This window comes from Phymastichus coffea, unplaced genomic scaffold (genome assembly GCF_024137745.1).
Source record: "Phymastichus coffea isolate CEN01 unplaced genomic scaffold, Cenicafe_Pcof_1.1 PCOF00031, whole genome shotgun sequence".
Classification (NCBI taxonomy): Eukaryota; Metazoa; Arthropoda; class Insecta; order Hymenoptera; family Eulophidae; genus Phymastichus; species Phymastichus coffea.
The window spans coordinates 1565202-1585677 of NW_026706842.1; the positions used below are offsets into that span (position 1 = coordinate 1565202).

Here is a 20476-nt window from a genome sequence, read left to right on the forward strand (position 1 = left end):
GTCGGAAATTCGCTTGGGCAAGTAGAGTATTTTTTTTGTTTATGCGACAGTCGAGCCGCGGTATAGAAAGAACTCGACAAAAGATGGATGAGCAGAAACAAGCGTCTAAGCATCCACGGGCTTAGTTTTATCGTTTCGCACTGAAAATCAAATCTCTTTAGACTTAAAGTCTTAACGTAAGGCGGCGTCAGCCTCTTATCGGCGCCTATTTCAAGCACCTAGAGTGCTCCATCTTTATCTGGGCGATCGCTGGAGAGTGCGAGGCACCAGTGCACAGTGTAGCCTTTCTCATCCTCAATTAACGAACTAGATTGACCCAAATCACACTTTTAGAAAGTTGTAGTCTGTACGCTGTACGCGAGAGCAACGCGCTAACCAAGTTTGAGGAGTGCCAACCGAGTTGGAAGGTCAATTAGTTAGTGCCTTCGTTCTTCTTCTTCTCCCTCTTCTTTCAGCTACTTCGAATGAGAATAGAGAGCCAACGGAAGGGAGCGGACTCTACTTTGGACAGCTAATTTGCGGTATTTTTTAACTATCGATTGTTAGACCAAGCCTAAGTCTCCGAATATATATCTATGCTTTTACTCAATCTGTTCACGAGGATTCCAGAATACTTTCATTACTTTTTTCTTCTTTTTTTCTTTATTTCCCACACAAGTTTTCTCTTTTGGATACGTTTCCTGTCGAACTCTCGAACGTATAACATAACCAATTTATTCGATATTTTTCTTACTCATCCTTCTGTTTGCCGTAAACGAATTGTGATAGAGGAAGCATTATCTTTGAAAAGTCATCGACGACCTCGGGTATGCACGGAAGATAAAATAAAATATAAAAGGGAGAGAGGGATACAAATGTGTTATAGGAAATTCATTGAGATAAAAGTGAAATTCGGGTGTATGAAAAAAATAGTAGCGGATCACGCGCGCGCGCGTGTGTGTGTGTATGTGAGAGAGAGAAAGAGAACTAAAAATTCAATTCAGCTTCATCTTATGAAATTTGCTTCTCCTTCACATTTTTTAGTAGTTTTTTACGGAAACATAAACATAAACAACATTAATCTATATTTTTTGAATGTATTCAATACTCGACAAGATAGGCATCAGAATAATTCGGGAGGAAATCAAAATCAGTAAAACATTCGGGGTTTAATAACAAACAATAGCCTCGATATATTTTATCTGTCATTTTATCTGTCATTAGTCTACGAAAAAGACGGCAAATTTAGTGAATTGTAATTTTTTAGCTTCTAAATTTTATTTGAAACATTAAAAGCCATAAAAGTTGAGCCCGAAAGTTGTACAATAACGTAGCGCGTGGGGGAAGGGTTTGCGATCCAAACGATATATATCCAAGCGGCAAGGTAAACATAGCAAGGAATTGAATGGGTCGGGTTTGTCGAAATAGCAAAAGCTCGAGCGTGCGAGCTCGAGTTGCCTGTAAAAACATGGGGTGCGAAAGTGTTGCCCCGGCGTCAGTGCGCGAGTGTTAGAGCTCAAACGATATCTGCGGCGTCACTGGCTGGCAACATCGAGGCAGACAGTAAGAGCGACGACGATTCTTTTTATCAGGGGAAGGGCAGTTGGTGCGAGCTGCAGCACTGAACCAGAGCTCCTGCGAGGCTTCAGGTCTCGCGTGTGTGTATGACGCACTTTGGCCGCGAGAGAGAGAGAGAGAGAGAGAGAGAGAGAGAGAGAGAGAGAGAGAGAGAGAGAGAGCCAAGAATGCGCTATCGATCGTCGCCTTCCGCCTTCCAAACTAGGCCACTTGGTGTGTGCGCACGCTCGCCCCCAAAGCTCAACTTCCTCTTTCTCGGTCAAACGCACACACGTTCGTACATAGATGCGTGGAGAGCAGCAGCAGCAGCAGCAGCAGCAGCAGCCCCATTCACTCGTTTGCTGCTCTGACCGCGTGTCCTTCACGCTGTTGGCTCGTGTTTTAATTCCTGGGTCACGCCTCATTCACCCAATAACCCATCCACCTACATATACATGCAGGCCCTGTTCAACAGAGAGAAAACGCGACACTGGGTCTCCGAATAAAACACGCTATAAAACCCTACGTTTGGCCTCCCTACCCGTACATCCGACTACGATAACTATACGGATGCGCTGGCTTTCTATTACCTCCAGCTTTTTTGCCAGCTTTATGACCTTCTCGTAACTCGGGCGCTGGGTACGTTCATAACTGCATTAATATAATTAAGTAAAGCTGCCTTGTATACATGTCTCGTACTCTATCCACGTAAATTGCATGTATTAAGCTCGGCAATCTGCAAATATCCAGCGTGCACAAGCTCAACATAGTACTACGTATAGGCACTCGCATATCTTCCGTTCACTTTAATTACTAATCAAGCGTATCTCCTTTGATTACAAATTGATTACAAATTTTTAAGGTGCATTGCCATTTAGTAATACGAAGACACGAAAAAAAAATCGAATAATTGAAACGTTGCACAACTGATCGGACGGCTGGGACAAATTGGACGATGCGATCTGCAGAATGCAGACGAGGCGAAGCTAATGATGTATCAGAATTAACAATTCCATTGTAAACGGCATAGATTATGCAGAATTAGTCGAATGAAACATGACTGTGCCTAGAAAGAGACTCGAACCTCAGCGTTCACTGACCGTTCATTTATGTGTCTAGCGTTGGAACACTTCCCCGTAATTTTCCCAATAAGAAAGAGAAACAACCCTAGCAGTTTCCAAGCGATTATCTTTCTCTCTCTCTCTCTCTCTCTCTCTCTCTCTCTCTCGTAGGACAATTGCCAACAATCAACATTAGAAATTATAATCAATGGTGTGAGGAATATCCCAAAAATAAAGTACAACTACAAAACTTCCAAACTAATTCGCGACTTACAATGGAAGAAAAGTCGATCTCCACAGGGGAGATATATGAGTAATGATTACTTTTTCAAAACTATTTTTATTCAATATGGATATCAAGCAGTAAACGTATTAAAAAGATGGATAAAATTTAGATGTGATCTTGTGCGACCAAACGCGAGACTATAATTCTTAATTGAATGTAGAAAGACTAATATAGTTGCTCCTCGTATTAGAAATGCATTTAAACGTGAATGACATTTTCAAAGCGATTTCAGTCGGAGATCACATTTGTTACTTTGAACAAACATTTGAATAAATTATTGAAATTAGAAATTAATGACATGTTTATTCATATTAATTATTGTAGAAAAAGACTAAATGCAATAGTTCCATTAATGTATGATTTTGTGCACATTGTCACGGTTGATAAATTTCGTGAATTGACAGAAAATGAATGTACCAAAATATACTTCGTATTAAAGAAAAAATTGGACAAAAAATTAATGAATTTAGTCAAAAAAAGTCATACACAGATTCAAATAAAAACTAATGAAAATTGGGTGAAAAATGTATCTACAGTATGACCACTAGAAGTCATAAACACAGTTTCATTGGGTCCAAAATATAATTTGAAGTTAGGATTTACAAAAAGAGACATAGTTAATACTATTAAGAATTTTGAAAATACAATGAACCGAAACTTTAACTTAAATAATAATAGTGACATATCTCATACTGACTCGGACAACATAGATGGGGAAAATGTAAAAAAAATGAGAGATATATTGGTCACTAATATTATAACATCATTAAATAAAAAAATACATAACAGTACGTATGAAAAAATAATAGATGAAAATTACAAGAAAACTCAAGAATTTTTACGTAACAACAGAAATATAATGTTCACACAATCGGATAAAGGAAATGTAACAGTGTGTTTAGATGTAGATGAGTATAAAAAGAAGATGGAATTGTTGTTTTCTGACGAAAACACATACAGCATTAATAGCAAAAATCCATTGAAATCATTGCAAAACAATGTTTACAAAATCTTATTGAATCTTAATGACGAGGAATTATTGGAACAAAAATTTCATAAAAATAGTCTTACTCAAACAAACACAAGGTTAGCAAAAGCTTATGGGTTGCCAAAAATACATAAAATGGGAAATCCTTTTAGACTAGTGATTTCGATGATTAAAATCCCTATGTATTTTTTATCTAAAGTATTGGACAAAAATTTGAAACATTGTATAAAAACACCCAATTCTTATTTAAAAAATAGTTTTTACTTAATAGACTTGATAGGTAATTTATATATTCCTAATGATTGTGTTTTGTTATCGTTAGACGTGAGTGTTTTATTCACGAATATCCCATGTGATTTGGTCATTCGAAGTTTGGACAAGTGTTTTAATATAATATATTCTAATTCAAAAATTCCATTCCATAAAATTATAGAAATTACCAAATTTTTATTTTCAAACACATATTTTCAATTTAATAATATAATATATAAACAGATTTTTGGCACACCCATGGGATCTCCAATTTCTTCTCTATTTACGGATTTGGTAATGGATGACTTGGAGAATGAATTTTAATTGTATTCCGATATTCTATCGTCGTTATGTAGACGATACTATATTAAGAGTCAAAAAAAATCATATTCAAATAGTTTTAGATACATTCAATAGTTATAATGAACATTTAAACTTTACACACGAAATAGAATGTAATGGTATTATAAAATTTTTAGATGTGATGCTTCATAATAGTAATAATCGGATCATCACAAATTGGTATCAAAAACCTTTAGCTTCTAATCGATTATTAAATTATTATTCCAATCATACGATCCAACAAAAGAGAAATATAATTTCCAATTTAGTTGACAAGGCAATTTATTTATCTGATAAGTCCTTTCATAATACTAATTTAAATTTTATCACGGATATACTAAAAGAAAACAATTACCCGGAATACTTTATATCTGCACAGATTGATAATAGACTCAGACAACATAGATATAAACAGAGAAATACTATGACATTTAATTGTTTCAATAAGAATGAATGTGACCGTAATACCATTTTACCGATTCCGTTTATTCATGACTTTTTTTACAAATGTAGTAATAGTTATAAAAAATTCAATAATAAATGTGTTCCTACAGTTAGTCACAAATTAAATAATATCATAAAATTAGACAAAGATAATAGTTGTAAATGGGATGAAACTGGTGTGGTATACAAATTTAACTGTAAGTCATGTCCTGCTATATACGTAGGTGAATGTAGTTTAAAAATTAGAATAAATGAACATAAAAAATCAATAGGAACTAACATTTTATCGGTGCCATTACATATTTCTAAAAATCTGGATCACAGTTTTAATTGGAATAATACAATAATCCTAAACAGAGAAAGTAATTATAAAAAAAGATTAATATCTGAAATGCTACACATTAATAGTCACAATGACACAATTAACAGGATACATCGTGATACACATAATTGACTATAATTTTCACAGTTGACAATGCCAGTTTCACTGAAAGAAAATTCATTTTGACAATATTTAAAAAAGCATTTTGAAATCGTGAGTGCAACTGTTGATAATTTATTGTTTGATATTTAATAATTTAACAATTTGAATGTATCAATTAATTTTGTATAATTTTTATAATAAAATACTCCTGAAGAGGCCACGAACAAAATGGCGAAACGTTGACGAATTAATTTGGAAGTTTTGTAGTTGTGATTTATTTTTGGGATATTTCTCACACCATTGATTATAATTTCTAATATTACACAAAAGAGGAAAATTAAAGAATAGACAATTGCCAACGTTGCCTTCTGCTGCTGCTGCTGCCGCCGCGCAGTAGGTGAGTATTCCACCGCGATTCTCGGCCAGGTCTCCTTAGTACGAAGCCACACGGAAAATAAGCAAAGGACGGCACGCAATAGTTTCTCACCTCGGAAAATAACCTCGTTGGCACAATTTTGAGAGATCATGCGTGTATTGATAATGTGCTGCTGCTACTAGAGGCGTTATCCGTGAAATCTTCCTAAAGATTCATCATTCGCGAATATGAATTTTCAAAATTCCGCTTCATTCAATATTGCGCGTCGGGTGCGTCACTCTATTCAGGCGCTCAAACCGCAGCGCGCGGTTTTCATATTTATTACGCGCACTCCTCGGCGCGTAAGCGAGCTCCAATCAATAATTTGTATGTTTTGCCATTCGCCTGCTAAACTTAGGCTACAGCGGACGAAATGTTGATCAGTCTCGGATACAGGAAGAAATGGGCAAGAAGACACAACCGAGAAATTTGATTGCTGCATAAAAGTAGCTTCGTGCGAAAAGAGAAGGATACGATTGCGACGTGATCCGTTGCATCATTTCGGGATTACTTCAATTTTGCTGACGTTGGTTGGTTTTTACGATCGACAAGGCGATACACACGGCAACCGCTTATTTCCGCTTTCCTCGACACCTTTGTCTTTGTTTTACATTCTGTCCGTACATGTACCGCTGGATAATTTACAAATCTACTTTTATGGCTGAAATTTAATTCAGAAAGGAAGCTTTTTCTTTGAAGAAAAACAGCTCTGTACTCGCTGCTAAAAAAGTAGTTCCAAATTGCCAGTCTTGTGATTACAGGACGACAATACGTTAACCAATTTATTCAACTATAGCGGTCGATCGTGATGTATTCTCGTGGTTAATTCCGCGGAAAAACTGATAAATATGTACGAGCAAATAGAAAAAAAAACGAGAGAAAAATGTTTGGCCGCAGCAGCTTTGTCAGGCGTCTATCTAAAAATCTTATCGGAAGTAAAGGGAGTCGCTAAAGCCGTAAGAATATTCAAGTACTCGTTGGTCGCTCGGGCAGTATTAATGGATAAGAGAAGGAGAAGGGAAAAGGGAGAGATATAGCAGTAGAGAAAGCAATTGAGTGTCTTCCGGCAGAGATGGTCGACGCCGCCGGATCTACCTATAATCAGGCAGCCCGGCACGACTCAGCCAAGAAACAATGAGGAAGACGGCGGCTGGTGCTATCTTGGGCTCCGTGTAAGCCTCAGCGAGTGAAAGAGGAGAGAAAAAAAAAGTCTCGCGAGAGAGGCTGAATACTAATGGAGCCCCGCGCGCTCGCAAAGCGATAAAGCCTAGATAAGAGACCGAACCACGCTGGGTAATTGAAGTCGCTCCACGCGATCGGTGCCTATCTATATAGACTCAGGTATAACGCCCGCTTTGATCATTTCAATTTTACGACCGCGACGAAAAGCTCTGTCTGCAGCCGGCAGACGTTCGGTCGGAAAGTCAAGCAAATATTTGGTTTGGTACACCTGTGCCCCCCCCCCCACCCCGAGGCAACCACGATAGCGAGCCTACCTTTCCGGCGCGGAGCTTGAAAAAGCTTGGCGCGTACGCGACTCGCCTGCTCGTGTTTTGTCGGCTTGCGGCCAAAGTTCGGCACAAAAGCGCGAGGCTTGCTACCCGAAAATTTCATAAGGGCGCACTTTGTCGCGCTCGCGCTGCTTGTTTAGCTTTGACCTCCGGCGCTCAGCACGTTTTTTTTCTTTATTCCTCCGCTGTAAAAGCTTTTCTGTAGGCTCTGACATTGCCCTCGTGCGCGCTATTTACGCGACGCTGTTGCAAGCTCGCGCCATTCACATGGCCTCTCCGCGCTTTTTTCTTTCCGCGGTCGTTGAGCCTCGATTGTGCCTCTCGTGAAATCATTTCGAATTAATCACGGGGCATAATCACGACAATGGCTTGATTTATTAGGCCGCGCGGCAGGCGCGCGCCTGTCTCATCGCGATAATTTTATTTAGCGCGCGAAATATGCGCAAAAATCCTCAATTGACGCGCGCGCGCAACACATAACTCATCGAAAGTAGACGTGTCCGATAAATTAGCCGTAAAATGCGCGCGCGACCAAGTCTGCAATAATAAATCAGTCGATCGATCAGTTCGTCGATGCGACGCGTAGGCGGGCGTCGACCACTAATAAACCGACCACATCAAACGAGCTCAGGCGGCGGCATGCGCTCAATTGTTCGGCATGCAGCTTCCCACAGACTTGATCAAATAAAATTAGTCGCGCATTGCTCGACTGAAAATTCCGTGGTGTCGTTATCGATCATCGGCTGACTAACCGTGTGCGCGCCTAGCCAGCGAGTTATTGGGGCTCATACACATGCGAGCACGCGGACCACGTCAGCGGCCTAGTTCGCCAATGCAGTTTCAGCTCTGTGTGTGTGTGTGTGTGTGTGTGTACGCGCGGTAAATCGGTAATTCATAGTAGTCGACAACCTCGTTCATCGCTTTTTTCGCGCTGTGACGCGATGGAGAGCTCTCCATCTGCCTTCATCTTGATCGCTGTTTGGTCGGCCGTTAATTTGGCGGCAGCCCCGATCAGCCCACGCGACGGCTTCATTAAATTCGCCGAGCAAGCAGCGACCTAGTTTATTTTTCTTCTCGTCTGCCCGTTGCCGCAGATGGCAGAGCGAGAGAGATATAGTTGCCTCCCCGAACTCGCTTAGCGCTGCGCCTGTGTTGAGCGCGTCGAAAGCACTGCGAAATTGCGCGATACGAGCGCGATAATCTGACGCGCGTGCTTAATCTCGCGAAAATATGAAATTTCATATAGCTTGACGGATTGTCGCGCTCGTCGAGGCCGAATCTACCGTTACTTTTTCAGAGCGCGCAAAGTATAGCGTTGCATGCGACGAAAATGTGGGGAGGGTAGGTGAAAAGGAATTCGATAAAAGCTTAAACCAATTTAATACAGCGACCGAGTAGTTGGAGCTGACGTAGCTGTAGAGCGTGCGGGCAGTTCTCGCGCTCGCTCTCTTATTAATCGGAGCTACGATAACGCCGATTGAACTTTAATGAGCGCTGTCTGGGCGCGAGATCTACTGGCAAAGATCAATCTCGTTTAACAAACTAAGCTCGGCGGCAGAGTCAGCGGCGGCACTAGCAGCCATCCAAACTTTACGAGCTTTCGATGCTCGCTTCGCTACGATGTGATCATTGCAGAGCTCTGCGCGAGTCGGGGAATTCAGCGCACGCACCGCTCATCCGTTCGTCGATTACCAATCACGCGATTTTCTTCGACTCCGCAGCGGCTCTCCTGACGTCGTGAGTTGGGTTACGTTCAGCTGCAAATCTCTCGGAAATTATCGGTTGGACGCGCGCGCCCAACGACTCGGTTATGCACCTCTTACTTGTATAACTCGACGTCTTCTTCGGCCGGGATTTGTGATTTCACAGGGACGCCACTTATCTCAGCCTACGATAACGGCTAGCCTGAAAATTTGTCAGCGTGCGTTCCGACTAGTCTATTAGATGGTGCAGTGTCGCTGCGTCAGTGCAATTGACGCGGTGCGTGATGTGCCGTGCGCATCAGCCCATCGAATACAGTTCCTGGCGCCAAGGTAAACTCCCGAGCGGCAGTAGTGTGTATATCATATTTGCGCACATTACAGTCGAAACTGGATCGAGACCGATTAATGTAGCCATCGCAACGGGCTTGATGGGCGAGATCAACAATTAACTGGAGACGCGTCGGGGTGTGTTTGCGAGAGTCAAACATTTAAAGGGATACTTTGCAAGCACCCTCCTGTCAATGGGAGCTACTGATCGCCGCTCGACGTGCTTCGCGCGCCAGGAGAACGCCTATTTCTCGCGCGTGTTTGTCGAAACTCAACGGTGCGACGGACCTCGATTCCCCTTTGAAATCCAAGCGAGTAGCTGGCTATAAGTCGATGAGCCATAAATTAACGACATTGAAAGGCAGATGCTCGAGACAAAGGGGGTCTCTGGTGAAATACATTTTGTCCGCGGCGTAATTACTGCGATGAAGAGTAAAAAGCGAACGGGGTGTATTCATCGAAAGTTTTTAAGCGCGACGCTCTTCGAGTATTCCAAACTTTTACAAAGGCATCGCTGCTTAATGGAATTTCTCGAGTCGCCGAGTGTTCCGCGCAACGAGCATAATATCGCCTCTCTTCTCCTGGCTGCCTTTTCGAGAGCCTCAAATATTAATGGCATACTGAGAGCGCGAGCGCAAAAATTGATTAAAGCCAACTTGAGGGGCTCTATGAAGGCCATTTAAAAACAGATTATCCAAGTTAAATAGAGGCATTTACGGGACTTGGCCGCGGCTTTTCACATTACTTTGCGATTCAGTGGTTAAATATTGCAGGCAGGCAGGTGGAACCGTGGGCGCGGCGGCGGCGGCGGCGGCGGCGGCGGCAGCCGCGTATTTGCGGAGAGATAGTTCTAACGCAAGCGTGTACGTAGGTGTACATGATGCTAAGCACCTCGGCGCAGAGAGGATGACTTGATCCGCAAGTGGGTGGATGCATATAAGCCACGGTGGCGGATGAAAAGCACGGGGCTGCACGTAATTATTGAGCGGCTTCTGGATAGATGGCTGTGAATCAATAAACCGTCATGCCTTGCGCTCACTGGCAATCTAGCCGCAAACGGACAGAAGCTTTACCTTAATTAAGAAGCCTTTGAAGAGTAACTAATTAACGAGTCCGCGAGCAAACATAATTGCGCTTCTGTAGCTCGAAAGCAATGGGACGGCCCCTACGTGTGGGTGGTTGTCTACGAGCCGCTGTCAGCACGCTCTCGGGGCCTGTGCAGTCAAATGACATTGTGGAATTGCGAGTAGCGTTTGCCGATGATTCGCTGGCTGCCCGCAAATTTGGCCGACGCGTAGCGCAACTTCAACTTGGCCGGCGGCAGTCGTCGTGACGGGTATAATTTGCCGAGGGCGCGCGTTCATTATTCTCCGCTGATTAAAAGGAAACTCCGTGCTCCACTGGCCTGGAGGAAGATTAATGCCGTAGCTTGCAATTGATAAGGGGAATTGTTGGAGCGAATTTCCCCGACTATCCTCGTGCAAGCGACTCTCTTTCTCTCGTCCAGGCGAATGATGCAATGCGTCGATATTATATCGCGGCACGTCAACAGATTGAATCGCTCTCCGTTTAGCTATGGAGAATTCGCGAGCACGGGCGCGGCCGAGATGCGAGGCGCAATCGGTCGCAAAGCGGACACTGCTCGAGCGCGCCCCGAGATATTTTAGCCGACAGCTAATCCAGGCGCGCAATATCACCTGCGAGCTGAACTTGATTTGGCCAGCCGTGGCTCATCGCCCTCCATCGAAGCGCCGCTCGTAGACGCAATAAATACGCTCCATTTGTCGCTTCCACTGGCGTATGAATAGAGAGATGTACGCTCCATGAGGACGTTCGCGTCCCAGCCGGTCATGCGCGCCTGATGGCTTATTTCAATTTGTGCTGCGTTCTTTAATAAATGCTCGCTAAATATGAGGACCGCGTCCGCAAGCAAATTCATGTATCAAATTAGGAAAGCGGCAAGAACTAACTGTTGATTAATTGAAGCTTTTGAGCTCGGCGAATCGGGCGCGAGCAACCGACGGCCGTACGGTGATATTAGAAAAAAGCATGTATTCCTCGAGTGCAGAAAGTTGATCTACGAGAGTAGCTGCGGCTGCAAGTCTCTCGTTAGAACCTCTAGTATGCAAATTTAGGAGATGCTTGACGATTTTCATGCCTCGATGGATACGCCATGATATCGTATTGCTGCGAGCTCCTCTAATTATGTATTTTGATAACGAGTTTTATAAATATCTCCTCCTTAGACTGTAAATGAGTTGGTGAATAATGAATTTCACATTAACTCTTGAGACAGAGTGTTGTTTATCATTCATAGCGTTCGCCTTACTCGGAAGAGAACAAGAGTAAAGTTATTTTTTACAATTCCAGACGCAAAAGCATGTGATTCATTCAAACAGATAAAAAGAATAAACACAAGAGCAGTGCGGATCGGAAGAAATGGGAAGGAAAAAGCGCAGATGAGCGAGTGCGAATTTCAATTTGACCGAGAAAAAGTTTTTCTCTCTCTTTGTCTCTCGCCTTGTGAAAGAGATGTAGCATCGAAATTACTGGTGCTGCCCGGAAATGAAAAGTTCTTTTGCTTTCTCTCTCTCTCTCTCTCTCTCTCTCTCTCTCTCTCTCTCTCTCTCTCTCTCTCTCTCTCTCTCTCTCTCTCTCTCTCTCTCTGTGGCTCTGCATCGCCTGAAGAGAAAGAGAGGGGGGGGGGGGGGAGATGGGGGCTCTAATGGACACGCGTTTCGGAAGCTCGGCTTTCGCACCTCATCGAGTCGAGTCGAGCGCGCTATTTGATCAGCCCCTTGACTCACTCGAGGGCGCCCGTCTACTATTTTGTTTGTCCACAGCCTCGATGCTATTTGTCAAAACGTACGTGCGCCGAGCGTCAGCACCTCGCGATTTATCCGCGGAAAGCTGGCTCGAAAATTTTCACACCACAACAACAATCGATTCCGCGCTCGCGATCAAACATTCTCCGGACTCGAGGGCATCTCGGATTATTATTATTTGTCGACACGGTACGACTATCTATCCGCATATGGAAAAAGACGTTAACAAGCTCTGCTTTCTTTTGTTTGGACAATTTAATTGTGTCAGAGCATTGTTATTTATCAGAAAGAGAGCTTTCTCGAGCCACACAATGTCAGGTTGCTTTTCACGAGACTGTTGGCAAATGGCATTTATTCAAAGACGAGACTTATCCGCTGTACGTTTTATAAGCTGCGCGCGCGCAGGTCGTTATAGCAGATCAAGCGAGCGGACAACAGATGGATCTCCCTTTGTACAAAACTGTGCGAGTAGCCGCAGCGGCAGTAAGCCTCTTTACCCAAGCACATTCGTTTGGGCAGCGCATTGCTTGTCGCTTAACGGACAGCCGTCCGGCTAACAGATGCGAATTCATCAGATTTTTACCTTAGCGACTTGCGGCTGCGTACATATTTGCCGAGTCAACGTCCAACGGCACGCTCGCGGCTATTGAAACGCTCGAAGCCAGACCTTGAAGCCCGCTCGCCGTAGTGCGGAATCGACGGAGCCCTTGATTTCGTAGAATAGCCGAATGAAGCGTTCCACTTTTTTTCCGTAGAGCGGGTTCTCGCGCAAACGCCGAGAGTTACGTGTACGCCAGCTGCGCTGAAAAATTGGAATACTTCGCTCTCGCTCTATCTCTCTCGGACTTGCTCGCTCAAAGTGCAAACCTAGCTAGAGGCTATTCGAATAGTGTGTCTGCTGGCACCGCAGCGGCAAAGGGGCAAAGAGAGAGAGAGAGAGAGAGCGAGAGAGGATGCTGCGAGCAGCGGCGCTCAAAAAGACCAGCTTCTACAGTTTGAATGATCGGCTTCGACGCGCGGAGAGAAAGAGTCAGGGACGCCTTTAACTTTAAAACGCGATGCCGTTCCGTTCGAATCAGTCGCGTCCGAGTTCATTGCTTCGTTTGCCACTCCGTTCGCTAGTTTTCTCTCGACGACTGACCGGCTGTGCTTGTCTAGCTTCGACGCGTTTAGTTTATTACGAATCAGAACTTTAAATGAGCTGCCACGGCTTTATTCCGCGAGCGCATGCATGTTCAAACTCGCCAGAGTGAATTAAACTCGAAACCAGCCGTTCACTGAGAAAAAAATTACCGATCAAAAAGTTTTTCCCAAACTTTTTTCAACGTACTACGCTCGTCTTGAATTGAATTGAATCAGTAAGCTAGCCCACGATGACTGACTCTTGAAATTTAAGCGATCTAAAATGCGGTCGGTATAATCAGCCAAAATATTTATTTAGGAGCTCAGCCGAATGAAATGGCTCGCATACTAGGATGGCTTGTGGTTATAACTTTCTCGGGTCCTGAACGTTCTCGGTCGTTTCACTCCTAATTATGCAGAAGCATAGAAACGATACGCGCGGACCGAATCGTAATTTTTTTCTTTGGTTGTTTTTTCATCAATCTGATAAAAATCGACCGAGCAATTCGCAAATAGTTAGGAGGCATCTATAAAAAAACGAATAACAACTGAATTGATATAGAGCACGTGCCCATGTGCAACCGAAATAATCGATTTGGCGAAGATGTGGTCTGTCAGAAACATATGAAGGAAATGTTGCTTGGTATTCTGTTGCAGAACACACGTTCCGAGTGGTGCTGAAAAAGAGCAGTCGTGGTCTGGGTCTGAGTGTCTCCGGTGGCGGTACTGCCGGTCCACTGCGAGTCAAACGTCTGTTTCCCCAGCAGCCGGCCGCCCTCTCGGACAAATTGCAGCCGGGCGATATCCTGCTGGCGGCCAACGGCATACCCCTCACCGGACTCACCAACTACGTAAGTCGCCCACTCGCGACCGATTCTTTCCCATCGATGACCAGTTGCCGAGGCTCGAACTCGCGTCGCTCTCGAACGCTGCTTTCAGCTGTTTATGTCCCCGTGGCGTTTTCATATCTGCGCGCCCGCGTGGATCTGCATCGAGCGATAAAGCTACGTGGAAGCAACGCCAGTGGTACACTCGTCGTCTGTCTCGCCTCACAATTAAAGTACTCCGGCTCGCTTTACGTCTGTTTCCTCGTAATAACGTGAGCGCCCCATTTCGTCCCTTTAATTTTCCAAGCGAAAACACACGATATCGCGTAATTTTCCTCGCAAGCTGAAGAGCTGTTAGCATATAAAGCGACGGAGACAACCGAAATTGCTCGGCAAGTCCGGCGATATTATCGCGCGAGTTTTTTTTTCTCCTTAACGACGTCGTTGACTTATTTCATCGCAGCGCGCACCGAATCGAGCCGGCAAAGAGAAAAAGCAGCTCGATTCGCGAAATTCGCATCTAGCGCTGCGGCAATGCTATTCGGACGCGAAAGGAAATCGATCGATGCAGAAAATATTTCAAGAGCGAGCAACGCTTGAACGAAGAAAGTTTGAAAAGTAAAAGGGAATGATGAAAAGTGAGAGAAGCAGTTGAACCGGTAGTTCGGTCGGAAGGGTAGTCGAGGTTGCCGTCCGAAAGATCGGGAATGATGGCGGGCAGGTCAATTTTGCAGAGCGTACAACAAAGCGCGCAGCCGGAGAGGTGGGTCAGCTAATGGCGCGGCGCGGTCTCATTAGTTCGCTCGGTGGCATACCTCGGTCACGTGGCAGGCGTCGCACAAGGCGAGAGAATAGCCTTGAGCGCGCAATCAAGCGCAATCGTCGATAGAATAGCCCTTGAACGGCGACAGTGTACATCCACCACGAGTAGCATCTCTGGCCTGTCCTCGCACGCAGTGTTTGTTACCTTACCCGGCCAAGTGCCATTGAGGCGTGCGGCCGCCGGCCGAGGACATACGGCCTCGCTCTTCCATCGCGCACAATGGACGACTGACGACGCGTCGTCCAACAGACCAAGATTTACATGCTATTAGCATAGTGCCATACTGACCGTGTTATCGCTGTTCGCCGCGCCGGCCACCATTCGTGACGTGCATGCTCGCCGCGTCTCGTCACTTTTCACAAGCTCCAGCTCTCTTCCCGTTCGCTCGCTTGCAATCGCGATGACGATGATCGGTTCGCATTTGAAAATGATTGATTTTTTGTTAAACTTGGCAAGGCCAAATCAAGAGTAATTTTCCACCAAAATCAACTTGATCTAATTTAATTTATCCATACAGATTTATTTATGCTTCACAAAGTATCAGCAAATCGCGTACGATCATCGATACTCATTTACTCGATTAGTCTGTAAGCGTTGTCTAAATGTATTCTACGTTTACCCTGTTTATATTGTATTTCACTATATCCAATCGTTTTATTTGCTTTAGTTATTTATTATTTCTATATCATACGGCTTTCGCCGCGAGAGCCATTGTTCCGGAGCTTACATATACGTCTCTCTCTCTCTCTCTCTCTCTCTCTCTCTCTCTCTCTCTCTCTCTCTCTCTCTCTCTCTCTCTCTCTCTCTCTCTCTCTCTCTCTCTCTCTCTGGCTGTTTAGATTATTGTAATTTTAATCGAGATTCGTTCAGTGGGCAGCCAATATCGAACTGCGAAAGAGTTTTATTAAACGCAAGTTTCGTTGCAATATACATTTGCAGGAAGCTTTGGAAGTATTGCGTACGACGTCGAGCACAGTGGAGCTAGTGGTGTGTCGGCTTCCTGGCGAGGCTTCGAATAGCACTGGACCACCGACTACGGCACCGCCACCACCGCCGACCAGGCGCGAAAATCCTGGGCTTACTCTCAAGATACCCTTGAATCCCTTGCCTCCCCTCGAAGTCGAACCGTGCGGAGTAAGTATATCGTTTGATTCAATTTTTCCCCTTTAAAGCTTCCTTCGCCTTTCAACTGTTAGATCCTGCGAGGTTTTCCGCTAACTTTGTTCGTTACGAGAGTTTTCAGAAATCGACTTCGTCTCCAGCGCTGATATTTTTATTATATTAAGAATCACACAAATTTTCAATTTCATTAATGAATATTGGCGGCAGAGCCGAACATCGAATTGACTCTTTGAAAGTCAATATCACGGGTCGAGTTACAAATTTCATTGAAATGTCAAATGAAAACGTCTGTTAATTATAAAAGTCAAATTAAAAGGGCCAATTTCGATTTGTATGTAATTAGCGTTCATTTGGCCATACGGAAATTCGCAAATTGAAGCACGAGCCGAATCTTCCAATGAAACCGAGCGTAGAGTCGAAGCTTTGAATCAAACTGTTATTTTCAGGAATTCGATATCGAGATGACGAAGGTAGGTGGCAGTCTCGGTTTCACGCTTCGCAAGGCGGACAGCAGTGCTCTGGGACACTACGTGCGCGCACTGGTGCGTGAGCCGGCGCTCAGCGACGGGCGTATCCAGCCGGGCGACAAGATCGTGGCCGTCGACGACGAGCCCCTCTCGCCCATGAGCCACGAGGAAGCTGTGGCATTGCTGCGACGCTGCGGCCCGCGAGTGAAACTTCGCCTGTATCGCGATCCTGCGCAGACTCCCGTATCGGCGCTCTCGCCCACCGAGCCCGATCATCCGCTCCGTCCTACCAAGACTTGCCTGAGGTCGGTACTCCATAACTTATTGCTTCTATACGGCTGCTGCACAACTAACGACCTGCAGGTTCCTTGCCTGCGAATAAATGCACCGTGTCGCCTCCCGTTCGTTCGCACCTCACTCGCTAATTGGCAAATATCGCGTTAATGATTTTCTACGTACCTTGTTTGCTTGTCTGCTCGCTTAACTTTACGTCACTTGGTACGAGTTGTCTTCCTAACTGAATATCATGCGTGAAATGTCGTTACAGACAAGAGGCTGTGGACATGCTATGCGATTTAGCTGTACGAAAATTGTCACCGGGCACGTCGAGCGGTTCGAGCGGCCAGCGTCAATCGTCCGGTGCATCCTGCAATTCGCCGAGAAGACTTCGTCGTCCGGGCGCTCGCTTGTCGAACGCCGACACGGACGAAGGTGGGTCAGCTAGCCTAGCGCTCAAGAGCAACGACGTCGCGATTCGATCGAAAGGCTCAGTGACGAAAGGCTGTAATTTGCGCTTGGCAGGTGGCAATGCCCGGAACAAGCGTCACTCGCACGCGTCGTCGGCCAGCCAGGAGACCTCGGACTCGGACCAATGCTCCATCAAGACGCAGATCACGAACTCGCAGCCGGAAACGCCGGCGTCCAACGACGTGGCCGACTCGCCGCTGGTCTACGAGGTTTACGAGTCGAGCGACTCCACGTCCTCGCGAGCAACGCAACACCGGCCTTCCCACCTCGAGCTGCGCCCGCAGCACCCATTACCGCATCAACTGCTCCAGCAGCAGCAGCAGCAGCAGCAGCAGCAGCAGCACCGCCAGGAGCGACCGCGATTCCAGTTCGGTGTCGAATCTGACACGAGTGGCGGTGGACTAGTGATCTTCACCGCTAGCGACAACTCCGAGCAGCCGGCCTCGATGCCACCGCTCCACCACAGCGGCTCCAACGCTACCGCGGCCGCTGCATTCAGCCACAAGAATCCGGCCTACCAGAGTGTCAACCCAGCCTGCGGCACTCTCGCGCTGCCTCGTCATCATGAGCCAGCCAAGAGCAAACTTTCACACTCCAGCGAGCAGGATATTCCAGGTAGATCGGTCTCATCTGCATGTTACGCCTTCTTCGAATGCCTTTTCTTATTTTCTCTTTATTTTTCTACTTGATTTATTGCTTCGATATCAATCAATTAAAAAGTAACGAAAGTTCAATGCTTTAATTTTTTTGCGTGTGCAGAAACATAACAAGAGACGTAACGATACGTGGTCCCTGTCTTTCACATTAAATACCGTTACAGTTCCATATCGATTCGATAACGTGACTGAATTTTCAAAAGGCGCAACCAGCGGGTTACGTGACTACGATTGCGTAGATAAAACTAGTAAATTTGCATGTCTTCACAATCAAGGTAAAATTATCGGTGCTGATGATCCAGGCGGCAGGAAAGGTCTACTAAAGTGGAAAGGGGTGATGTTTGCACCTGACGACTCCGACGAAGCAGACGGATCTCAGGTACAAGACGACAGAGAAGTTTTGGAATCAGCCGCCTTAGCCGATCTTCATGAACAAGGATACGAGGTAGACAGATCATTCAAATTCAATAGTCGTGTTCTTTATGTTGGCATGCTTTGTGATTGTACGAATACATAATCCTTCAACCAACAGGTGTTCATGGTAGAGCTCACACGAGGATGGAATAGCCGACTCGGTTTCAGCTTGCAACCAGATGGAGATCATACAGTGATATCAGTAGTCCACCCCGACAGTGTGGCTGCTAAAGATGGAAGACTCAAACAAGGCGATATTTTGATTATGGTAATTGATGTGCCTGTTTTTATCTGAAAATTAATTTCAAGGATCAACATTGAAGTACATAATCATTCTTTCGAATTTTGCAGGTAAACGATGAAAGTGTTGAGCACATGTCTACGGCCAATATTATCGACTTACTCCGAAAGATACGAGGATCCATTGGCATCACCGTACTCAGGCGCAGAAAGGACGATACGGCAGTGTGATGCTGAGACTGCGCTGCTTTAAAATTCGAAGTTTTTTATTGAGTGAAATTTTACTTTTGGTCGTTAGAATGTTCTGTCAAATCTCACACTGTACTAAGCAGATTAATTAATGATGCACTTTTGCGACAATTTTCGCCCAACGGAAGCTCGCAAATAATTCTTAAAAGAGCTTGCGAATGAAGTATAGGTAAAAAAGCTCCTCAACTAAAAATAGACTGATCATTTCAAGCAATAAAATTAATTTAATGACAATTCGAAGAATTGTAAATACGAACGCGTTAACTGTATAATAATTATGTAATTAAAAGTATCGATGTTGAGTGCCTAGATGCAAGTAAATCATGTCAAAAGAAAAAAGTCTTCAGTTTTCTAAAACGCGAACGAGTTTACAAAATAATGAAGATTGTTGCCGCTCATGCGAGCCCAAATGATAATAATTAAGTGATCAAACTTTAGCTAATCAAAATAAAAATAATAAACTATAACGTTAAGAAAATTCTATTATTCATAGTTCAACTGTTGAAGAGAGCGTCTTCTTGTAAATACGCGATTTAAAGTATTTTCAATCAATTAAATGCCAATAGTACGAATATTTTTAATTTTACATACAAAGTTTTAATCCAGTCATCAAAAACTCGTATGAGTATTACTAAGTCATTTAAAACAAAAGTTTATTGCATAAAAATAAAACCAAATTTGTATAATGAAATAGGTTTTGAAAACATCCTACTGGTGTCCTCCCACACAAATTACAATAAATCACTTTTTGTGCAGTGATTTTAACATAATCTTTTGGGAAATGCTTTACTATTCCTCTGTTCTACATTTATTATTAGTTTGTTTATTTACAAAAGTATAGACATATCATGTATTTGACACTTTACCTTTAAAAATTTCAAAATATTAAAAAATTGATGATCGCAACTTGTACAAGATAAATTAAAAATATAACGATTTCTAAATACGTCTTTTCTGCCTGCAATGTGATCTATTATGAAAAAAAAAATGTTTAAAATGCCACATAACCTACTTTGAACTACACAACATGTCTAAATAAGAGTTAAAGAAAAAGAATTGTAAAACAAAATATATGGTAGGGTAAAAGCGGGTTCAATCGGGTAGCTAGCGAGCGACAATTCAAAAATGAATATATACAATGTTCTTGTCACGATGGAATAAAGGAAAAATTAAACATGCTGAAAGATTTTTCGAGCCGCAAATGTATACATGATGGTATATAATTAATGAATGTGATAGTTAGTTCTATGATAAAAACATCATTAGAAGAAAATGCTTTATCGAACGTTGTAAACGATTTAGCGAAAAAATTATGTATATCTAAAAAGAAATCTTATAAAAATACCAAAGTATAAACATGTACATAGTCAAAGACATTTATTTTAATTCTATGCGCCTTAAAACACGAGCTCGTTGTAACAATTATTAATCATTGAAAACTTTCCAGCTCCTTGTTTTTGCATTGTTGAAGTTAAATGCCTTTCTGTCAGACTGCGATTTTATCTTGTATCAAATAAAGTTCATCGTCTTTCGCAAATCTTTGTTTTTATTTCCTCTCATAAGCGGAACAATAATTTCAACAAACTTGAAAGAACAAAAGGGCCCTGAGGCGTTATGGACACGTGCAAATCATTGTAATAAGCCACTTTACTTTTATTTCAATTATTAGTGTCAGCTTCTTTTTACTATGAGATT

General features: G+C 43.7%; 1 protein-coding gene across 2 annotated transcripts in view; it reads left to right on the forward strand.

Moving 5' to 3' along the window:
* Window positions 1-20476, forward strand: part of LOC131663154 (uncharacterized) — a 104435-nt gene extending 83959 nt beyond the window's left edge. Inside the window, exons 6-13 of one of the 2 annotated variants that reach the window (XM_058933323.1) lie at window positions 13894-14087; window positions 15826-16020; window positions 16455-16780; window positions 17023-17186; window positions 17277-17837; window positions 18181-18323; window positions 18411-18560; window positions 18644-20476. In XM_058933323.1, coding sequence (XP_058789306.1) covers window positions 13894-14087; window positions 15826-16020; window positions 16455-16780; window positions 17023-17186; window positions 17277-17837; window positions 18181-18323; window positions 18411-18560; window positions 18644-18763 — 1853 coding nt within the window. In that variant the 3' untranslated portion in view covers window positions 18764-20476. Of the gene's footprint in view, window positions 1-13893; window positions 14088-15825; window positions 16021-16454; window positions 16781-17022; window positions 17187-17276; window positions 17838-18153; window positions 18324-18410; window positions 18561-18643 lie in introns of both variants that reach the window. The other variant, XM_058933322.1, reaches the window with a different exon arrangement.